This window comes from Poecile atricapillus, chromosome 1, assembly GCF_030490865.1.
Source record: "Poecile atricapillus isolate bPoeAtr1 chromosome 1, bPoeAtr1.hap1, whole genome shotgun sequence".
NCBI lineage: Eukaryota > Metazoa > Chordata > Aves > Passeriformes > Paridae > Poecile > Poecile atricapillus.
In genome coordinates, this window is record NC_081249.1 from 132,183,376 (window position 1) to 132,204,992 (window position 21,617).

Below are 21,617 nucleotides of genomic sequence, written 5' to 3' on the forward strand. Positions count from 1 at the left end.
TACTGCCTTGTAATTTTTTTTTTCCCCTCAAGAAATTAAATCATGTGTTCACTACAATATTAGCTAATGTGTTTTGGACTGATTATGCCTCTCATAATTATACTTAAGGTAAGAAAAAAGAGCAATTTCTCCTGTATTTATATTCCGTTTTTAGTCTGACAAAGTGCAAGTTTGTAAAGGTAAGTGTAATTTCTGCCAAAGTCTGAAGGTGTAAGGAACTCCTAGGCTGTAACAATAAGAACCTTTATAAGCAAAAATTATAAGCACCATCAACATAAAGCTGCACTGCTTTACCCCAAGCTGAGAAGTTATCTCCTGTGTCCTGCACATACCTAAATATCACACAGAATACAAAATAAGAGTGCAACTGCAAATTTGGAATATTTCAAGGAGCATCAGTAAATATTTAAAGTTTTTCTAATAATACAGATTCTTATGTCATTGCTTCACAGGATAATCAGTACCGCTGGGATGAATACACCTTTCCCTTGCTGTTGCAAATGAATCTGTGAGGATTAAAATTCCATAAGCCTTCACAGCCCTACAGCTGAACCCTTGGCCCCGACTATAAATAGATTTTAATGCCACATGAAGCACTGCAGACAAAGGGAACCCATGTATGTTGATCTGGGTGTAAGACAGAGTTTCTGGTCTTGCAGCCTGCAGCTAAATTCTGTTTTATGTCAAAGTAAAAACTTCTCTCCAAGCTCACAGTACTTAAGGATCACCAGGGAGAAATTCTGGTCTCAGAAGACAATGAATACTTCAATTTAACGCCAGTTAAATTCAGTGGGATCACGATCTTTCTCTTAGAGTACATTATCTATATACTATCTAGATGATAAGAACTAGGCTTCCTTCTTATCCCAGGAGATATTTGTACAGGTACCTAGTAGCGCTCAAAAACGTCTTGCTAAAATTTTCCATTTTGTTAATATCTCACAGATTATATATTCTTCAGTTTGATTTTACTAATTATTTCTAAAATGTAGCAGTTATATAGCTATTGCACATAATCTCCTCAAATATGGATTTCAATTTGCTGTAAGTCTTTTTAAAAGCACAACGAAGTCTTAAAGCAGTCTGAACAATAACAGGAGAGGAAACAATCTGGATACAGAATGATCAAATAGCCAGGATGCTCCTATTTTTCTTTCCAGGATACAGAAATGGTTTTAAGAATCACTTATTTTAACAAGAAATCCAAGTTTTGAGTAAGAACACGTAACTGTTGTCTGTTGGAGCTTCAGTTCAAAGACAATGCCTGACACATATTATTTGTATGCTCTGAATTGTGCAGAATGCAGAAAAACCCTCAACAAATAAATTTCAACATCAGCTTCCTCTTGGATGCTGTGTTCTAAAAGAGAATATTGCTGTCTAAATATAGTCTGTGAAACATTTGTCCCTTGAAAGCTTTTGTCCAGAAAAAGTCAATTCTCTGAAGCACTCACTTTGTCTTTTAGACGTGTTTCCCATACAAGCAAAGTTCTACAGAATTAAATGGAGGATCTGACTAGATGGAAAGTGAGAAGTACAGATCAGAGCCTAAAGCAATTGAAATTATCTCTACCAGGAAATGGTAAACTCATTAGTAGCTGATAATTCAGTAGCACTTAGCTGAGCAGTGGATTACAATGAAGGAACAGACTTACTGGATATGGAGGTATAAAGAGCAAAAGACTTGAGGCTAGTCATTTCTTTTTGTCTGGTTTCCTCCACGCTGCTGTGAAATATGTGCTCCCAAGCATAGAGTTTAAGGAGCTTAATGCCTCGAAGCATTTCATTTGTTTTCTTCAGTCTCTCGTTGGAGTACTCCTGCAACATTTACACACACATTTACCTGAAGAGTACAATAAAAACACTGGTTCCCTAAGCATAAGGATGACACAAAAATTATAAGCAGCCCATTTGCACATTGCAGACATTATATCACAAACAGCACTTCTCCCATCTGCAGGAATTTCTAGGTGACACTGACTATATGATCACTGTATGATTGGATACAAGAATGAATGCTGTCCACATTTCTGAAAGGGTGCATACTGTTGATGGGAAGGAATTCCTCTATACACAGGAAGATGCACAAATAACTTTCATTACTACTACCCATGATCTGTGGTGGAAGAGATTTCAGCAAGCTCTGGCTCCATTACAAATTTCTGTGGCTTCCTTGGCAGCGCAACAGTTGCTGAAAAGGGGAATAAGGTTCAGAGCAGCTGGGCATGAGAATGCCAATGAAGCAAGGTAATGTTTTCAGCAGTGATGCAGGTGATTCAAATTATAGACAAGCCAAGTGAGGGATCAAGGAACAGCTTGTGACTTAGCAGACCCCTAAGCTCCCCAGCTGAGGCACACACTGTGGGAGTTAGGACTGCATAGAGTTTGTTTAAATAAATCCATTTGATAGATTTCCACATCTGGGATCTGGGTTTGGATGCAGCATTCATACTTTCTTTCCCCTTGGACAGCTTGCCCTGCACAACTCACTTATTTGTGCACTGCCCAACGCTACTTTAGTCAATGTCTACTGATCATCTAGATTTGTAAGTTAGAAGGTTTTTGAGTTTTTTTTTTTCTCTTAGGTAACCATACTTGCTGAAAAAACATAAACCCCCCCAAAAAATGTATTTACTGCTTACACTCACAATCTCACATTCTTGAATGTGGCATGCTTCAACACTGTGAAATGTTTGAGAAGCAATTCTGGGTCAACATTCACGGTTCGCTTTTTAATTCCAACCAATGCATAATTACCAGATATGATATTTATATCACAAATGAGTTGGAAGACACTTACCAACGTGCTTCGCTGGGCCTGTGAGAGTTTTGTTGCTACAAAGTACTGGACAGGTGCAAGGACTATGATTACTGCTGCTCCAATTAAGGCACTGATCCCAAGAAGGTAGTAGAGCAGAAGAACTCCTACAACTATCTGTTGGGATAAAAAAGGGTGAGGGAAAGGTCCTGGCTCCTGGCTTCACTTGGGATATTCAGCACAAAGACCAATTTCAGGGTAAGGGACAATGTTCAACCAACAGCAGCTGCCACCCAAATGTCCCAAGTTCAGCACTGCTGGCACAGCCAACGCGATCAGTCAGGGCTTCTCTCAGAGACCAGACGCTCCTCCTCAGCCTGGGAATTCTCTGTATTTCTGTTTCTGTATTTCTCCCCATTACACACAGTGAAAGAAAGTTTTACAGGTTTGTGTATCTTCTATAATTTAACTCTCAAAACTATTTAAAAGAACTTTATTTACAAATAAATGAATTTTAGAAAAACAACTTTAAATAAAATTTAATTGAAAAATACTTCCAAATAACACATTATACCACTGAGAACACTCACCTCAGATAATCTCTGACATAAACTGGACCTGTTTTAAGGATCTACAGTGCCAGAGACAACTACTTTTGAAAAAAAAAAAGTAAAAAAAAAAAAAAAAGCTGTTAGAGAAACAGTGGGGGGGGGGGGAAGCTTTCTCTTTTGATAAGTAAGAATCTGGAGAGAAAGCCACAGTCTGGATGGAGATGGTTTACAGTAAGCAGCTCAATAAACACAAACAATATATACAAGCTACCAAAGTTAATTATCAGTATTGTAATGACTGACTCCTGAACAATCTGCAACATTGACAATCTAAGTATTTAAAACTGTAAGTTAATAAATCACTCAGAAGACACAGGGATAGAAAGTTAATTTCATACATCACTTCCCTTAATTAAAAAATCTAAATAATTGGATATTTCCTTAAAGTGTTGTCTACTACTCTTGCTATGTTTGTACACTCTCATAACCTTCACAGAAAGTCTCACATAATTTCAAAGCTCTATGGTCATATACCTATTTCCACACATTTATATGAACTGTCTGTTTACATGAAAAAAAGGAGTTTGTAGTTTCTTCATTTCCATCAATTTAAAGCACAGAGAGAAAAAAGATTTTTTTTTTTCCTTAGGAACCCTCTGATGCCTCTCTACAGCTAAACTGTACTAAAACACAATGAGCCACAGTATTGACTTTGAAAATATGACTCTTACAAATCTAGTAAGAGGCAAGGTAAAATTGCAAATTAAAAAAATATATCAGTGATGAGTAGCTGAGCAATCTGCTTCCACCTGAAGTCAGGAAATTAATGAGCGTCTGAAGCCAAACAAAACACACAAGGCCTCTGCCAGATACCCCCGTCAGAGCTCTCCTCCTTAACACAAAATGGTCTTGGTCTTTACCAATCAAGGTTTTCACTCCCAACTGCTTCATCATGCACAGATGCTGTGGGCACTCAAAACACAGGAAAGCACTGAACAGTGAGAAGCCACTGCAGAATATTGACTCCCTGTTTTCTTGCTTTCCCTCACTACTGGTTGATTGTCAAGGACATTGTGGAGCCACCTGGCTCTAAAAAGAGAGCATCAGCTTCTCCCATAGACAAGGAGAAAGCTATCCCAGCTGGATCCTGAGGGAGTTGCTAGCTCACAGCTGCTTTTCCAACCCTCATCCTAGCTACCGAGAGGGTCAGTCTTTGCAATAAAAACTCCATGTTTCTAATAGGTTAAAAATTACCCCATTTTCATCTTTATAATGTGATAAGACAGGCAAACTTTTGACATATGTTCAGCATGTATGTGAAAAAAAAAGTGAAGAATTGTATCTGAAAAGAGCTGAAATGTTATTGAACATAATTCTATATCACATCACAAAGTACAGAGTCAAGAATAAAGAGTACACAGATAACATCTGAGCTCTGGGGGCCAGCATCTGGCAGATGGAATGGCTCTCATTACTCTTCCTGAGAAGGCAAAAATCATATCAAAAAAAAAAAACAAGTCTGTGTAATGAAACACTGATTCTCTTTCATCAAAATCCCAAAGCTGTTCTCTGCTAGAGATATATATCAGGAGCAAAAAGCTCACCAATAGCTCTGGTTTTGTCTCAATTATTTATTGAGGATGGCAAATACTTTCAGCCAGAAACTGCTTTGTGGGCAGTTTTGAAAGAGACAAATGTCCTTTCATTATAAGTGTAAGCTATCCCTACCAATGAGCCAGAGATATGAGAACACAGGATTTTTTAATAATCACAATGAAATCAAACAAGGGTGTTTACAAAATGGAGACATGGGGGGAAGGCCTTTATAAGGCCTCATTTTGCTCCCAGGGTTTGCGCCAGACCTACTGAGGGCATCTTTCAACTGGCTGGCATCCCTGGGCCTCTTCTCATGGATTTCAATAACTTTCAAACAGTAACTTAAGGCAATGATAAAGCTCCCATTGACTCCAACCAGAGCAAAGATGGGACTCAAATTATCTCTACTGTATAGAAAACTAACTTGTCATGAATGGCTATTACAAAATCTACAGCAGATGCTGACATGTTGATTGCTAGATTAAGAGCTACAAAACCATAAAAAAAATCTGTTTAAAATAATAATGGAGTTTGTGCAAGGTTGTATTAGCCATCTTCCAAGCAGCCAGTAATTGTTTTCACTGCCTCATAAAACAAGGTACTGAATGAATGCTATGGAACAAGGTTTTGAAGAAGCCTTTGTGACCAGTGTGACTCACTGATTTTGGCAAGGAGCGCACCACCCACAAAACAGGAGCATGCTCCGGCACTGATCGTCCTCATCTGGTAAGGAGCATCACAGGGGGAATTTTAATGCAATTAATTGTATTTTCTGCAGGCTGTCAGGAAGTCTCTATGAATCTGTGACTTCTGGCACATTAGAGCAAAATGTTGTTACAGAATATGCAATGGAATTGGATTAATTCTCTGTTGCACTAAAGCACTCTCTATGCTGAGCTGCCAGAGAGGTCTTAGAAAATAAGTGTACATGAAATTGGTAGTTTGTCTATAATAACTGATACCCTAGACACTATCATTAAGTGGGTGGACTCTTCTTAATGCTCCATAGCTTTTCAGCACTATCATTTTAGCAGTCTAGAATCACTGACTTCTAATTGTGCTTCCCATAAAAGGAATGAAAATACTCTGATATCCAAATTATTACCAACAAACTGCCAATATGTAACCATATATAATATGATATTTCCTCTTAATTTATTTTCACTGTAATTATCTTCTCTTTTTCAATTAGACATCAATATTAGGACATATTCCTTGATAATTTCCACCCCTACTTTAAAATAATCTGGTTCCCATTTTTCCTCCCCCACCCATAATTTTAGGGAAACCATGCCAAAAAATAAGTCAAGTTGCTTTCTGAAAACTTCTAGATGATAACTGCTATATCCATCACGCTCCCTTAATTTGAGAAAGCAAAATGTTTTAAACTGCCATATAAGTTCCTCTAGAGCAGATCAGAAAAACCAGTCCATACCTCTTCTGCAGGAGTAACTCCACTGGAATAGAATAATGCACTTATACTGTGTGAAAGCAGCCACACTGTGACCTAAATACAGCCACAATCACCTTAAATCTTAATATTTTAACAGGTATGTTTTTATACATCTCACACATGTAGAAATCACAGTTAAAAGAAGCCACCAGTACGTAACTGATTGTTTACACCTTAATATGCTCACTACCCTGATCTGAGGCTTTGCACAAGTTTCATGGAGCTAACAAGAGTTTTATCAGAGATTCAGACAGATTACTTCTTCCTCCATGTCCTACTGCAGTCTCAGAAGCAATCTACCCCCACTACCACAGATACTAAAAAATCTGTGGTAACACAGCAGCTTTCAAACATGTGGCAAAAGTGTGAAGATTCAGGGTATTTCAGGAAGACACTGGTTTTTCAGAGAACGAATATTCCCCAAGACTGAGACTACACAAGAGGATACAAGACCAATTCAAAGACTCACTGTAACTGACAATAAAAAAGGACCTGCACTTCCCCCTGCCACCCCCCTCCCCCCCGCAAGTATTTTCCTCACTGAGGGGAAAAAACCTCAGGGCAAATAGCTAAATCAGGCCTTTCCCCCCCCCCCCCCCCCCCCCACACTTGAGAAGTTAATTTGGTTTATCACATGATCAGATGATTTGAAGAGGAGTTGCTCATCTGCTCTGTAGCAGCTTGACAAAAACCCCTTGTACTGAACAGGAACAATTACAAAATCCACTCAATTTTAGTAAATATGTTTATTGTCAGAAAAAATCCTGATGGCCAGCAGTCTAGGACCTCACTCTTTGAAAGACATTCATACAGTTTACCCAATTATCTGAATGGCTAACTTTTCTTCCCCATTCCCAACTTTTCAGTGTAATTTTCTTATATGCTTAACATCTTACAGAAGAAAATCACTAGAATAAGATGCTGATAGACACATCAGCACTCCTAAGCAACACCCTTAAAACCACATTATAAACTGCCTGGAAATACGATCTGCCAGTTGCACTCTATATACAGTCTCATGAAAACCATTTAATTTTTAGACAAGGGCAAGCAACCCAAAATGCAGAGCTGTTGGGTAGATTACTTGGGGGTTTCTGACTTACACACCAGTGAAATCAGCCTCTGTGTGGTGCTGGAACCAAACTACCTTTGTGACATGAACACAATGAAGTATTCATCATGTTCTTGAAACTAAATTATACATTGTCCTGAGTTGATTATGATGTTAAATTGTATCCCCATTTGTCCACCTAACCCAGACACAGGTTTTGTATTCTTAAAATTTCATCTAAGAGTAAAAGTGAGTGGAAAAGAAGCACCGAGTCTGTTATCAGAGACTGTACTTGCTGCTCCCCCCCCCCCACATCGGGAGTTTTGACTACAGCACAGACAGACAACAAGACACAGATCGCCTTGGCTTTCCAACTAGCCGGAGCAGAGAGGTCTTCCTGGACTGTTTTCTTTCCCTTTTTCTGAAACAAATCGAACCAGCTTTGGACTGGGGACTCGGGGGAGCACCGGGAGCTTGCACCCGTGGACTACCGGGAGCCCAGCCTGGGCAGCGGCATTTTCCAGCGCCAGAGGGACTGATAACAGAGCAAACACCCACAGGAAAGAGACCCTCTGAAGTTTGTCATCTCTTCTGAACGGCGAGAAGTTTTGTAATTTGATACCGTTCATTTTTGTGCTGAGTAGTGCTGTGCCTGTGAAATAAACAAGTTTTTTCCACTTCTCTCAGAAAAATCTCTTCCCGAACCGGTTGGGGGGTAGAAAAAAAAGGCCACGTGAGTTTGCTTCCCGGGGGGAGTCCCACTGGAGGTCTTCTGCCAAATTTGCCCTAAACCAAGACATACATCTAAAAAATATCAAATTCACCAGTAAGTGAATTTAAACTCTACTGCCTCTTCTCTTTATATTTAATGCTAGCACTGAAGCACACCCAACAAAAAATGCACCAAGTAGATGGAAGAAAGCAGAAAGACTTGCAGGGTACTGAGTATCAGATGAAACTTCATGCTTTACTGTCAGTTTTTTCAGAAAATTCTTAAATAGAAGCATAGGGTGATCCAAATGGGAAAGGAGACTGAAGGGATCAGATTGGTATTTAGATACAGAAGGCCAAAGATACCAAAGGATAAACCAGCAGAACAATTTTGTGTAAGAAATATGTTATAACAAAAACAAAAAAACCAACCAACCAACCAAAAAACCTCACAAAACAAAAACAAACAAACAAACTCACAAAACCAAACCAAACAACCCAAACCAAAACAATGACAAACGGTGGATTTGTGATCCAAAAACCAGCAGTAGTTTCAAGGGATGTCCAAAGGATCATCTCTACATAATCATATTTATGTTACTTCTCTTGCTTCTGCTGGGATTCAAAAGACAAATGATTGCAATATCTTCCAGTTAACTTCCTTGATGTACTAAACGAATGCACTGCAATTCCTGCTGCACCCTATAAATTCTTGTTACAAATGCAAACAATTTTTGGCAGCAGCCAAGATAGTAATACAATCATAAACACCTAAAGTCCAGTCACAGACGTGGAATCCATTATAGGCAACGTTTCTAAATGTTAATAGCTTGAAATTTTATTTCAAGTTATTCTTTAACTTCTTTAATATCCCTGCTTTCATAAAACTCCCATGCATTGAACCACCATAGACTGACATGCATTAAGAACAAAAGCACGTTCAATCACCTTACCTGTACAGGCATAGCCCAGAGGTTAGGGCAGAGGAAGAAGAACCACATCAGCTGATTTGTGTCTATGGCAACCAGGTTACAGATCTGGCCTGCTGTCATCTCCCCCATAGACATGTTAGAAGTTGAAAGCTGCATAATTTTATTGTATATTTTTGTCTGGAAGAGAGATCAAAAGGTACTAGCATACAGAAATAAAATTAGACTTCTAGGTCCATCTAAACTTCAGGCCCAACATGCTGAGGGAAAACAATATTTCCAATAACTTGAGTGAAGAGAATAAAGTTTGGCCTTTTATGTTACTTCATAAAATTTAAAGCTACTATTCTTCACCAATAAAAAACACAGGGCTGTTACCTGCATCGTGGTTGTCTAAGTATTCTCTTTTCGCAGCCCTGTGCATCAATAAGAGAATGAAACCTTTATGGCCAAAAATGCCCAAGAAGCACATTAGCAGCTATGATTTATACATCCAGCATCTTCACAGAGAACCCTTCCTGTAACTAACACTTAACACTAAGATATTATTAGATAAAATAAATAATCCTCAATGTATTATAATCCTTGTTATTTTTCTCTGGCAACTGATTCAGGTCCCATCCACCTCAGAACAATGTTCCTGGCTGACAACATTGCTACATTTTGCTTAGAGAACCCAGTCCCATTACAGAGGTTAATTCACAGACAGCAAATGTCACAGGTACAATTCTGTACTGAATTAAGCAGTTGCCTCAGTGCAGAATCAGGCACCAGGTATAAAATAACTTAGTAGAGAGTAACAAAAGAATACTTTTACTGGATAGTTTGGTAAAAATCAGACAGGACACACTGAACAGTGGCAGATTTACACAGGAAGAGAGTAAAGATTTAAAGAAAAAAAAAAACATAGAAAAAAGTAAAAAAATACTGGCACAGAGACTGCCATTAACAGTGATCTGCTGCTTAGAGTGCTGACTTAGAATTTTCCAATTTGAATAGCCCAACTGGTGTTATCTGGACCTCTTATATCCAGAGCAGCAAATACAAAGCTTTTCTTAAACAAAATTTATTTAGCACTATTGTCCAACTATTCCCCTTTTGTACTTTGGTCCTTGTATTTTTCAGTCATTTGCAACTCTTCCATTCAATCCATGTTATGATTGGAGTTTTTTTCCCATACTTTTGGGTCAATTTTTTCTTCCTGTAGAATTTTTCTACTTCACTCTAGTCAGGCAAAACCAATGGATGAAATCCAGAAGTCTGTCAGCTGACAAGTGCTTCCAAGTGTAAGATCAAAAGAGAATTAAACAATTAGGCTGCTATTGAAAGCATCCATCCATCACGGAGACTCCCCACAGGAGCCATGCAGCTCACGGGATAAATAGTGTAACTTATAGGTTACACTAAGCCTGGCTTTCATGCTGTCACAGGGTAGGTTTCAGTCAGTGCCTCTGGCAATCCCACACTGTAATCTTACACCAAATCCTCTCATTTCCAGGCACAGAGCTTTGCATGCTACATCAAACTTTGATCTGTAATTGTCAGTTATACAACGATTACAGACCCCATTTTTGCAATCTGACTTATGCTCAGTGCTTACAGATTCCACTGTGTCTGTCAGATTTTGTGGCATGACCCATGGAATCAAACACTACTCCATGCATTGGGAATACAACCTATCCTTCTGTCCAAAATATATTTACAATACATTTTCAAGATGTTTAATTTGCATGGGATGTGACATTACCAAAAAATGCCATTGAGATGGGACAGGTGCAGTTCACACCTAAACTACTTCAAAAGTTACATTCAGTTGTACCGTCATCACATTTTTACTCCAAGGTAAGAAGACATACAGCATTGGACATTAAAAATAAACTTTTATATAAAACCATCAAAATAAGATGCAAAGGAAACAGAACTCAGGGTTAACAATTTCTAACAGCAATGGTACATTCAATACATTTCACTTCAAGAGAAGCATCTCAGAATGTAACAACTATATAACTTATATTTACAATTAATGCTTAGGAGGGCGTGAAAAGGTTAATTAGTAATATATTGGGTACCTGTATTGCACCTCTCAAGTTGATTCCTGTTTCAATAGCAACATAGTATGATGCTTGCAGAAATGTCCTCTGCAGTAGAAGGGCAAAAAATAAGAGTACAGCCAAAACATAAGCATTGGACAGGAACTCTTGCGACGAAATGAAGAAAACACCAAGAATTTTAGTCTATAAAGAGAAAGAAAGTTAAAAATCAGGTGCAATGGTAATTTAACGCCCTGTTTTTCATAATTAATGAGCAGAGATAATCACAGTTTATTACTTTGAAGGTGCTCCCAACCTTGTCTGAAATTCCAGTTTATCTCTTCAAAGAAACAGTCTCCTAACATGCCAACTCAGTAAGCTTCACATAAAAGCAAAACGACATTTATAGGATTTCTATTATCCTTCCAAAACTCTAGGACACTGAATAACTCCATATGGTCATTTATTAAAAGATGTGCACTGCCCATCATCAGAAGGGAATAGTTAACATCCTTTGGGAAAAATTACTCACATTATTTTAACACCTCAGGTTACCAAACACTAAAAATGACCTTCAGAACTTTAAAAAACCCCAAAACTCCCAGAACCATGCAAATTATTTTGACCTGCAGCATCTTGTTCATTTTTACATATGGTCATTACCTTGTAGCAAGCTCAAGAGGTCACCAAAGTGCATTTTGAAGCATGTCTACAGCTCATTGGGAAAACAGTGCATTTATTTCATATTATACTTAACAAGCTGACACCTCTGGTGCCACAAGTTGAGAAGTTGTCTCACCATGGGAAACCTTAATTCTGTAATTAAAATGTCTCCATCTTCCTCTTTCTCCTTTTGGCTCCTTCAAAACTTTGATTGCTGGATTGTGCTTCCATTAAAGGCACAATTAGCAAGAGGACTCTTTCTGTTCACTTTCAGAGAGATTCTTGCCATTTACACTCTTGCTGTATCCCTTGTTCAGCACATTTTTTCTTGCCTACATAGTTTCTTTGCTGTTGAAGTTTTCACAACTGCTATAACACTTAATCAGCTATATTTCACAAACTCTCAATGTCTGTACATTTTATTAGATCTGATCTGCACCTTGCAGTTAACGTCATTAAAAACCCCATATGCCAAGTTCATGAATAGGCAAAATTTAGTTTTTAAGGCTGTTCTTTTGGCTGAGCTAGCTGGAAAAGGAACAAACTTCTCCCTGCTCTTATTTATACCCAGGTTGCTCCAACCTGCACGCTTCTGTTGCTTAACGTGTGCTAGCTGGGGAGCTAACTGGATTTCTTCCTGAGCCAATTCAAATCACTGAGACAAGAAAATCAGCCCAGGAAAAAATAAGAGGCCAAATGAACCAAAAAAACACCCAATCAGTGCCAGAGATAAAGCAAAGGAGAAAATAGGAGCAGAGGTCACAAGGAATGTAAAAGAAGGAGGATTTTAAAATCTGCATTAAGTGCAAAACTCTGAACAATTGCAGTACATGTCAGCAATTATAGTTCAGATACAGAGAAATTTAACCGCTTTTACCTATTGCACCCTAAAGGGATTTTAAAGCCCTAATTTATTACTTATCCCATAGCAATTCAAATAGGCTACAGCAGCATTTTATACTACAAATGGTCTATAGTAAAATAAAAATGAGTTTCTCTCCCAGATTATTTACAGTCTTACAAGTTCAAGTTTTCAGTGCTGTCCTCCATGCACATCTGGCCAGTACTGCTCATCTCTGCAGATAATACTATTTTTTACTGTATGTAAAAGAATACATTTGTTTTCCACAACTATGTTTGCCAAATCATGTCTAGCAGTGAGGTTCTGGTGCAGCACTCATTCCCATCAAAACATTATATAATACACAAGGAGGGAAAGTGAGATGAATATTCTCATCCTTTCTTTTAATACTCCCTTGAGGGAAAAAGAGGACAAACATAAACATAAAGAGCACACACTTGATGATAGCACCAAGATGTTTGCCAAGTTTCAGAGGCATTATGAGGCCATTATGGCTTACTGAGCATACCTGTGTTTAAGCTACAATAGGTGCCTACACACATCAGCCTGTAGGAAACACAGAAATACCTGAACACTTCCTGAACCTTTCACATATAAGGCAAATAACCTTATTCAAGAAGTTGATGGAAATAATTAGAGGTTTTATTTTCAGAAATAGCTTTGGGAATATCCAGTGTCCCACCTTCCTGACAACCTCAGGGTAACACCAATTCTTAAAAATTGCTCTAACAAGTAAAAGGTTGAGCAAAAAGTTGATATTTAAATGCATAGACTCTAGACTCACACAATCTTAATGTCAATACTGGGCCCTGTGACTTCTACAGCTTTTTAAATAATGAATTTGCTGCATCTCTGCATGTGTTATGTCAGCAGCTACTCCTAATACTGGAACTGCTAATCCTAACGTTGCAATGTGGAAGATGCTACCAGCAAACTATAAAGGTTATCATTCTGTCAGTCTCTTCTTCAGTGTGAAATGATTAACACTCAGAGAAATCCGTGTCATAGGAACATTCTGGGATGGCCATAAATATTGATACTGGAGTTATAAATAAACATGAAGAGCACGACAGAATTTAAGATGCTGTCGTGCTCTAACTACAGCACTAACTAGAGCAGTTAATACTGCCTGTGACACCCATGTGATCTGAGTTACAGCTCCACGGTGGGTTATATCTGTCACAAAGGACCTGAGGAACAGAACAATTTTTCTCTTTGCCTTCAGTTTCACAAAGACCATTTGTTTGAAAGATGCAGTCGACTCATTACAACATCTTAATCTAAACTATTTAAGATGCAAATGGGAACATTCCTAGCAGTAGAGCTGGTGTATTTCTTTCCAAAATAGACCAAGTTGGCTACGTATGTGAACACATGTGGGTACACTCCTGAACACCCCAGACAGCCTCCAGATAATTTGAATAGAAACCCTTCATTAGAAAGATATTTCATCAGCAAATGCAAATTTCAAACATAAATGTAGCTAGACCCTTACCAGAAAAAACAATGTCAAAACATAAGGAAAATCCTTTTGGAGACATTTTAGCAAAGCTAACCTAAGTGTCACTCATGGACTACCACCATCAGTAAGTATTGCTGTTAGGTGATCCCAAATTGGTGTCAATGAGAACAGTTAGGTTACCGCTTAGCTTAGTGAGTGAGAATACCAGGCTGGATGGAGCTCTAACCAGACACAAACTTTTCTTTTTTCCAGAGACACGCTGTCACTTTTATAGGAAAATTTAAATAGGAAAATTAAATAGGACAATCTGTAAATTATATCAAATCACAATTTCAGCTGAAACAGTGTCCCAAACAAATTATTGAAAAGCAGAGCTCAAGACCTTCCACAGTACTTTCCTGCATCATAGTCCTATAGTCTTAATTTTCTCATTTCCTGCTTTACCTGGGTTCCATTGAACTAATTTGCTATAATAAAGCTTCCAAATATTGTGATAAGGATTGCAAAACAGACAAACAGGTAATTTTAGCCTGAGGCCTTTGTTAAATTTTCTGCACTGCAGCTGATGGACTTAAATATTTACAGTGGACCTAATCCAAAGTGTACTTGAACTAATAGGTATATTTCCATTAGTGTCAACAGACTTTAGAAATAGTCTTATATCAAACACTTAGTGAGCTGCAGAAATAAACTGATCTATCTTGTAGAAATCCAGCCTGAGTGACCTCACCTTACAATGAAAAGATGCTTCCTGAGTTACATTTTTATTTTAAATTAATCAAGAAATATATCTGCTTCCTCTTGGACAGCATTCATTTAAATAGCATCCTTTAAAAATATGTTTCAGTTGATCTTTCAAAACTATCCTCCCCAAAGACACTAGAGGGAATTCTTGGTCACAGTTAAATAACTTGGCATTTCATGATGATGACAAAACTCTGTGTTAGTCCTCTTAGACATCCCTCATTTTTGGAAATGAAAAGGCAAGCCTATTAAAAACACACTCTTCCTTTCTGATAAGCACTCGATCACATACTTGATCTTTACTCAAGACTGAACCTAAATTCCTTATGATATTGATGGGATTCTGGATATGCTTCACGGTTCTCTCAAATGAGGTTACTTTCCAGAATGCAAGGCTGGCTACATGCATGGCTCACATATTTTGCCCCCAAATGAATCACAGAACGGATCAGGTTGGAAGGGACCACTGGAGGTCATCTAGTCCAACCTCCCTGCTCAAGTAGGGTCATTCCAGAGCACATGGCACAGGATTGCATTCCAACTGGTCTTGAATTATCTCCGGCAAGGGAGACTCCACAAGCTCTCTGAACACCCTGTTCCACTGCTCAGTCACCCACACATTGAAGTTTTTCCTCATGCTCAGGTAGAACTTCCTGTGCATCAGTTTCTGCCCATTGCCTCTTGTCCTATTGCTTGGCAGCACCCAGCAGATCCTGGCTCCATCCTCTTGAGACCCTCCCTTTGGGTATTCGTATAATTTGATGAGGTCCCATCCCAGTCACTTCTTCTCGAGGCTGAACAGGTTCAGCTCCCTCAGCCTATCCTTGCAAGAGATGCTCCAGTCCCTTAATCACCTTTGTTGCCCTGCACTGGACACACTCCATCACAGTGTACAAGTGGGTTTCAGGCAGTAAATTCACACTGACACTTCCAGCATTCACAAATACAGGGCAGAGTCTCTTTACTTGCTGAGGACAAACAAAACAGAGTCACAGCATCACTTCTTTGACTCCTCTCTTTTGATGACATTTTGACAGTACCTGTGGGCGGATGGTGTTATTTCCTTTTCCAACGTTGTGAACAATCCCAGAGATGCAGAGTGGCCCAGCGAATCCAAGCAAGTCAGCCAAAATACGGAATGTGCTGCTGAGAAGTAAGGGTCTTCCAAAAGCACAGCAGAGAGCACGCCAAATGGATCTGGATCCTTGGGGAGATGATGATCTTTTGTTCTGGTCAATATTAAATTAAAATTAGTAAGAATTATGTTATACACTAACCTCAGGTCTGATAAATTATTGGTATTTTTATTACTGCTTTAATTAATTTATGGTCATTTGTAATCTCTCAGGTAGAAAGCAGAGGAACTACAGCTACTGTTTCATTTTACAAAGTCAGAACAACGTAATAACTTGCATTTCCCTCCACAAAAAGAATAATGATTTCTTTCCTACCATTAGTAGGGATCGAGTAAGTGTGTTGTTTGTGGCCCACTGAGGAAGGAAAAAAAAAAAAAAGAGGGAGGGAGGGAAGTGACAGGTTTTTGCTCTCTGGTGAATACAGAGACTGGAAACATACACTTCTTAGGCAAGATGCGAACAAGTTCTCTTAAAATCCTGTATATCCTCAGCTCCCCCTGAGGAGTGAAAATTAATTTGAGCTGAGGTAGTTTCAGCCCTGAATTCTCCTATGGACAAACTATAACTGAAATAACATGGAAAAAAAATAGCCCTGCAAGGCCTAATTAATACTGACTGCATAAGTGAATGTTTCCGGGGTCTTATTAGGGGGAATAATGGTGTTCAGTGAACACAGTCCATGATTCCTTTCCCCATGAAAACTGAGGCCGTACCAATTTTACACACATTTAACCAGTAACGGGTTTGACATGCATGTTTGATTAGAGAAAGTTCATTATTTGTACAAGGTAAAACTGAGAATGTGGTCTCTCGGTATATGGACTGCTATGCTAACGAATACTTCATTTGCATCTTATCTGTTCATATCGCTTTGTGTCACGCTTATATGATAAAAAGTAATGAAAAACCCAAACTCTGAGTAAGTAGGCAGACATAATTTCATGCTTTGCATACCTTCTGTGCCTCAAAGGCCTCATTTAGGAGAATGTAATTGGTCAAAGCTCTCATAGCAATGGGAAGCTTGCCTATGGTTTTCAAATCTATTGGTTTCTTATGGGCAGTCTTGATGAATGTGTTCATCCACCAGTATGTTCCTTTGGATAACAGATTCACAAAGGGCTGCAAGAATCGGACACCAAGATCCTGGAGATCCTCAGGAGGTTTAACTTCTTTAGGAGTTTTGAAGAAAACATACCTCTGAAATACAGAAAAATGCCAGCAGAACCATGGTAAATGCGCAGAAAATACCAGTGCACAAAGAATATATATGGACATTGCAGATAATGAATGAATCAGTTTTGCTTTCTTAAAAGACATGTATGTATAACCAATACAGCAATTGGTTTCCCCAGGTACTGAGGATAATCAGAGGCATCCAGTCTAGAAATAAATAATTATCATTCACTATGACTGTTTATGGTGCAAAAATTTGTATACTTGTAGGAAAAAAACCCACCTTACAGAATCAGAATCATCATGGTTGGAAGAGACCTTCAAGATCATCCAGTTCAACTACCAAACCAGTACCACCATAACCATCCCTACACCGTATCTCCAGACACCTCCGGAACACTTTCAGAAGTGGCAACTCCACCACCTCCTTGGGCAACTTATTCCAGTTCCTGCCCCCCATTTCAGTGAAAAACTAATCTGAATCTCCATGGTACAACTTAAGGCCATTTCCTCTTATCCTGTCAGTTAAGACATGTCAGAAGAGACTGACCCCCTCAATTATTTAAACACTACAGCTCCAGCATTGCTTTGAGTTCCAAGCAGCACAACATGAGACATGGGAGCTTAGGCACAGCCCTGAGGTTATCACTGGGTTCATCTCTCACACCATATTTCTTCACATTTGTTGGCTCAGAACATGGAGCTACTGGTGCTGCAGCAAGAAAATTTACATGGGAATATTTCTTTCCCTCCTAAATTTAATTTGTGCACAGTTGGTGAGTGGCAGCTGAAGGGAACTTTGGCATTTATGTATCCAGCAGTCTCCAAAGTCTCAGTTTAGATTATGACTGCAGACACTGCAGAGGGAAAAAAATATAGCTTGGAGGAACCCCAGTAGCCCAAATAAATCACTTATTGTAATTGTCTCCTGGAATTATCTGTGTGTCTAAGATTCTACCAGTCTTCTCTTGCATCAGAAATACTTGGCTGTCATGACTGAAACAGAATAACTTAAAAATTTACAGCAAACTCAAACAGATGAAATTGATCTTAAATTAACAGCAACAGAATCTGGCATTTTTTTAAATTACAGATTCATCTGGCCTAGTAAAATAGTATTAACCTTTGATTGTCAAATAGATTTCTATTTCTAGCTGTATTTTTCTTTCTCCTTTAGTAATGCATCTTACAGCAAGTACCTAGAAAAGGGAATAAAAAAATACAAATAACCCAAAAAACAACCAATAAAAACCACAGAAGGAGACTTCTATCATAGTTACTTACCCTCACCCTAATGACATTGATTTCTACAGCTAGTAGCATTCCATAAAGAACAACCAAGAGTCCTGTGAGGCAAAATCGAAGCTGAGAAAATCCAACCCCATTATCACAGAACTTCACAAATTTTATGGTTTTAGTTATGAAAGCTAAAGTCCAGTAGAACAGCAATGCTGTAGAGAAAAAACAAACAAATTAACCAGCTCCATAGTTGCAAAAATATATAATGGCATTATAGAATATAATTAAGGAAGAATCCAACAAAGTGCATAAAACCAGAGAGTGGCCTTTCTCATGTCAGACAGAAGCCTAATTTAATACAGCAAACATTAAAATATTAAGATAATGTTAGTTCTAAATGCCTTTTCTATTAGATTTAGTGATATTTCAAAAGTTTTACATAGTGAAGTCTGCAGAAGGAAATTTCATCTGTTGTAAACGTGTGTCCACATGATCAGCTGAAGGGAAGGTGTTGCTCCAAAAGTGAAGGCACCTGTGAATAATCATCTTCAGATTTGGTTAATGCCACAATACTGCTATGAATGTGGCTTGGAGGAAAATTCCATGTGGATCTCTGGGATGTGTCAGGAACAGATATCAAAATACTTTGTCCAGACTTCTGCTGCACTATCGTTCAACACAAATTCCATATGTAATTCACAATGTAGCTCAAACAGTCACATCAAGGAAGGATATTCTGGAATTCATGGAATACAACTGTCACTTTTTAGTGTTCTACAAAACCTCTTGTCTCAAGGTGTTCATGCTACAACAAGCCACAGATAAATAATCCCTGTGATAAGCTCTGGTGACTTGGAAGCACTCTCCATACCGCTCACCACGCCATAAAGCAGCTCCTGTTCCCTATTCTTAAGGAAATGCCTCCCAGGGTTATATTTTTTTAAATAAATCTTCCATTGCTGCTGTATCTGCCATGGTGCAACAGATGGAATGAGTTCTAACTGCCAAGAAAAGCTTGGATGTGTTTTCCACATGTCTTATTGGAACACCAGAGAAAGACTTCAACCAAGGCATTAGCAACTGTAAGTCTAGCTTAAATATGGATAATCAGAAGGAAGCTGCATAAATTTCAAAGAATTGGTGGTGTTCCAGCTACCCTGAGGCACCAGAAAGCGCTCTGGAGATGTACTCTGGGGCTACCCCTTTCCAAGCAAAGCTAAATTCAATGCAGAGAATCCGTGTGAGATTTGGGACTGCCAGAAATGAAGAACCTCTCCTTTAAATGAGGACAGTGAATGGAACAATAAGGAACACTGTGCATTAGGACATTTGCCAAGGGAGCCTCTCTTCCTCTAAAATTAAGAGGCCAGTTCATAAGAGGAAAACACTGAGTGGTCATTTGTGCACTGCACTTCAGTGGCCAATGCAGTTGTGGAGAGGGTTTAAAAGATATACTTACCAAATTTCTCCGACACAACTTCAGCTTTTTTATGTGAGGCTTCCTACCATCCTCCCAACTTAGATTGCTTCTCATCCTGTATCAGACTGCTTCCTTCCTTTGAGGCACTACTCCTCCCTATTTACAGTGCTTCTGATTATAAAGTCTCACTTCATCCAAGAATTACATTCCATGCTGTTCTACTCTTAACCACCTTTATATGTTAATTGTTGTTTTGTCTCATTCCTCTAACAGGCAGAGAACACATCCCTTTTAGAATGAAAGGGACTTAAATACTGAGCACTGAAAATATCCACCAGTAGAGGACTTCCAAAAAAATTACCAAGCCAACAGGCATTTATGTATGTCTTGAAATTATAAATAAGAACTAGCAGAACCATTCTCCTATTTAGGGTTTAAATAAGGGTCTATATGACCTTTTATTATTATTATTGCTATAACATTAATTTATCTTTTATCTAAGCAGTATTAAAAACTGCCAAACAACATGCTTAGGTGATAAACGGCCACTTGCTGTCACACTTCCTTAGAAGCATTTGAATTTACTTGGCTTGTCACTTTTGAACACAAGTGTGTCTAATCTGATCTAGAGAATGCTCACAGGCCACTCAAGGCTCACTGGAAAATCCAGTTGTGGGTCTATTCTTTATAGATGATGCTTTTATCATCTGGCTGGCGAGTACATTTTGGCTGAAAGTTTTTAGAAATTATCTCTGAGAACATCCACTGGACTGAACTGCAAAGTGATCAGACCACAGAGGCATGCTTACATTTATTGCATTGCTTTAGATCTATTCTAGATGCCTATATGACCTTCCTTTTTCTTAGGCCATGTAAGATACCTCAACTCACAACACTAGGGTGTAGATTCTTGCCTCTGAAAAATAAGGCAATGCACAACTCCAACTCTTCTACACCTTTACTGAATTAAGGCCAATCTAAAAAGCAACACATTTAACTGGATGTGATTTATTAATTAACCTGTGCCTGTTTGGAGAGAAATTTTTTGTACTAAGCAATATTTTTATGCAGGAACTTGCATTTTAGAGAATAAACTAATTCCAAGGGAAACAACTACAGTGCAAAGGGACAAAAATTTTTAATAAGAAAAATAGATCCCTGTCTAATAGTAATAAGACAGTCATACAATTAAGATTAGTTTAAAAAGACAATTTTTTAAAATAAAAAAATTAATGTTCCCACACTACCACCCATTTCAGATTAAAACCTCAAAGCCCTGTTGTTATTTCATAGTTTTCTCCTATTATTAATTTTTGAGGTTTATTTATCTTTAAAACAAAGAAACTAACTTACAAAATGTGGAATCAGATGCTACCATTCAGTTGTGTATTTTAAACATCAGGAAAGCAGCCGATTTTCCAATCCAGTATGAAAACTATTCTAAAATGAGTCCTGCTTAACTGTACTGCAATGTAAATGTAATGCACCCATGTGGTGCAAAGAGCATCAAAATTAGCATTATTATGAGAGTGCCCTGGTAAACAGTACCACATGGGAACACCTACATTTGTTGAAATATAATTACAGATCAAAATCATACCGAGAAGAACACATTCAGACCATATCTAGGTGTTCCAATAGTTGGGACCCTCAACCGCATTCACTAACTCAATCATTAGCTTCAGTGAATAAATATTCCAAACCTTGTCAATTTTTTTTCATAAGAAATACTAAGAATGACTACTTCAAAATAGCCAAGTGCCTGGGCTAAAGCTGAAAGGCAGGGTCAGGATCAGTAGTGGAGCTTTGAGTCCTTTCACATACACAAGGAAACATACT

The 21,617-nt window shown here is 38.3% G+C and overlaps 1 protein-coding gene across 3 annotated transcripts in view; it reads right to left on the bottom strand.

Moving 5' to 3' along the window:
• Window positions 1-21,617, bottom strand: part of ABCC8 (ATP binding cassette subfamily C member 8) — a 74,160-nt gene that overhangs the window by 45,717 nt on the left and 6,826 nt on the right. For all 3 annotated transcript variants that reach the window (XM_058829895.1, XM_058829906.1, XM_058829916.1), the window contains exons 4-10: window positions 18,404-18,570; window positions 16,901-17,143; window positions 15,851-16,039; window positions 11,119-11,283; window positions 9,074-9,229; window positions 2,801-2,935; window positions 1,656-1,818 (exon numbers count right to left, since the gene is read on the bottom strand). In XM_058829895.1, the coding sequence (XP_058685878.1) occupies window positions 1,656-1,818; window positions 2,801-2,935; window positions 9,074-9,229; window positions 11,119-11,283; window positions 15,851-16,039; window positions 16,901-17,143; window positions 18,404-18,570 (1,218 nt within the window). The remainder of the gene's footprint in view (window positions 1-1,655; window positions 1,819-2,800; window positions 2,936-9,073; window positions 9,230-11,118; window positions 11,284-15,850; window positions 16,040-16,900; window positions 17,144-18,403; window positions 18,571-21,617) is intronic.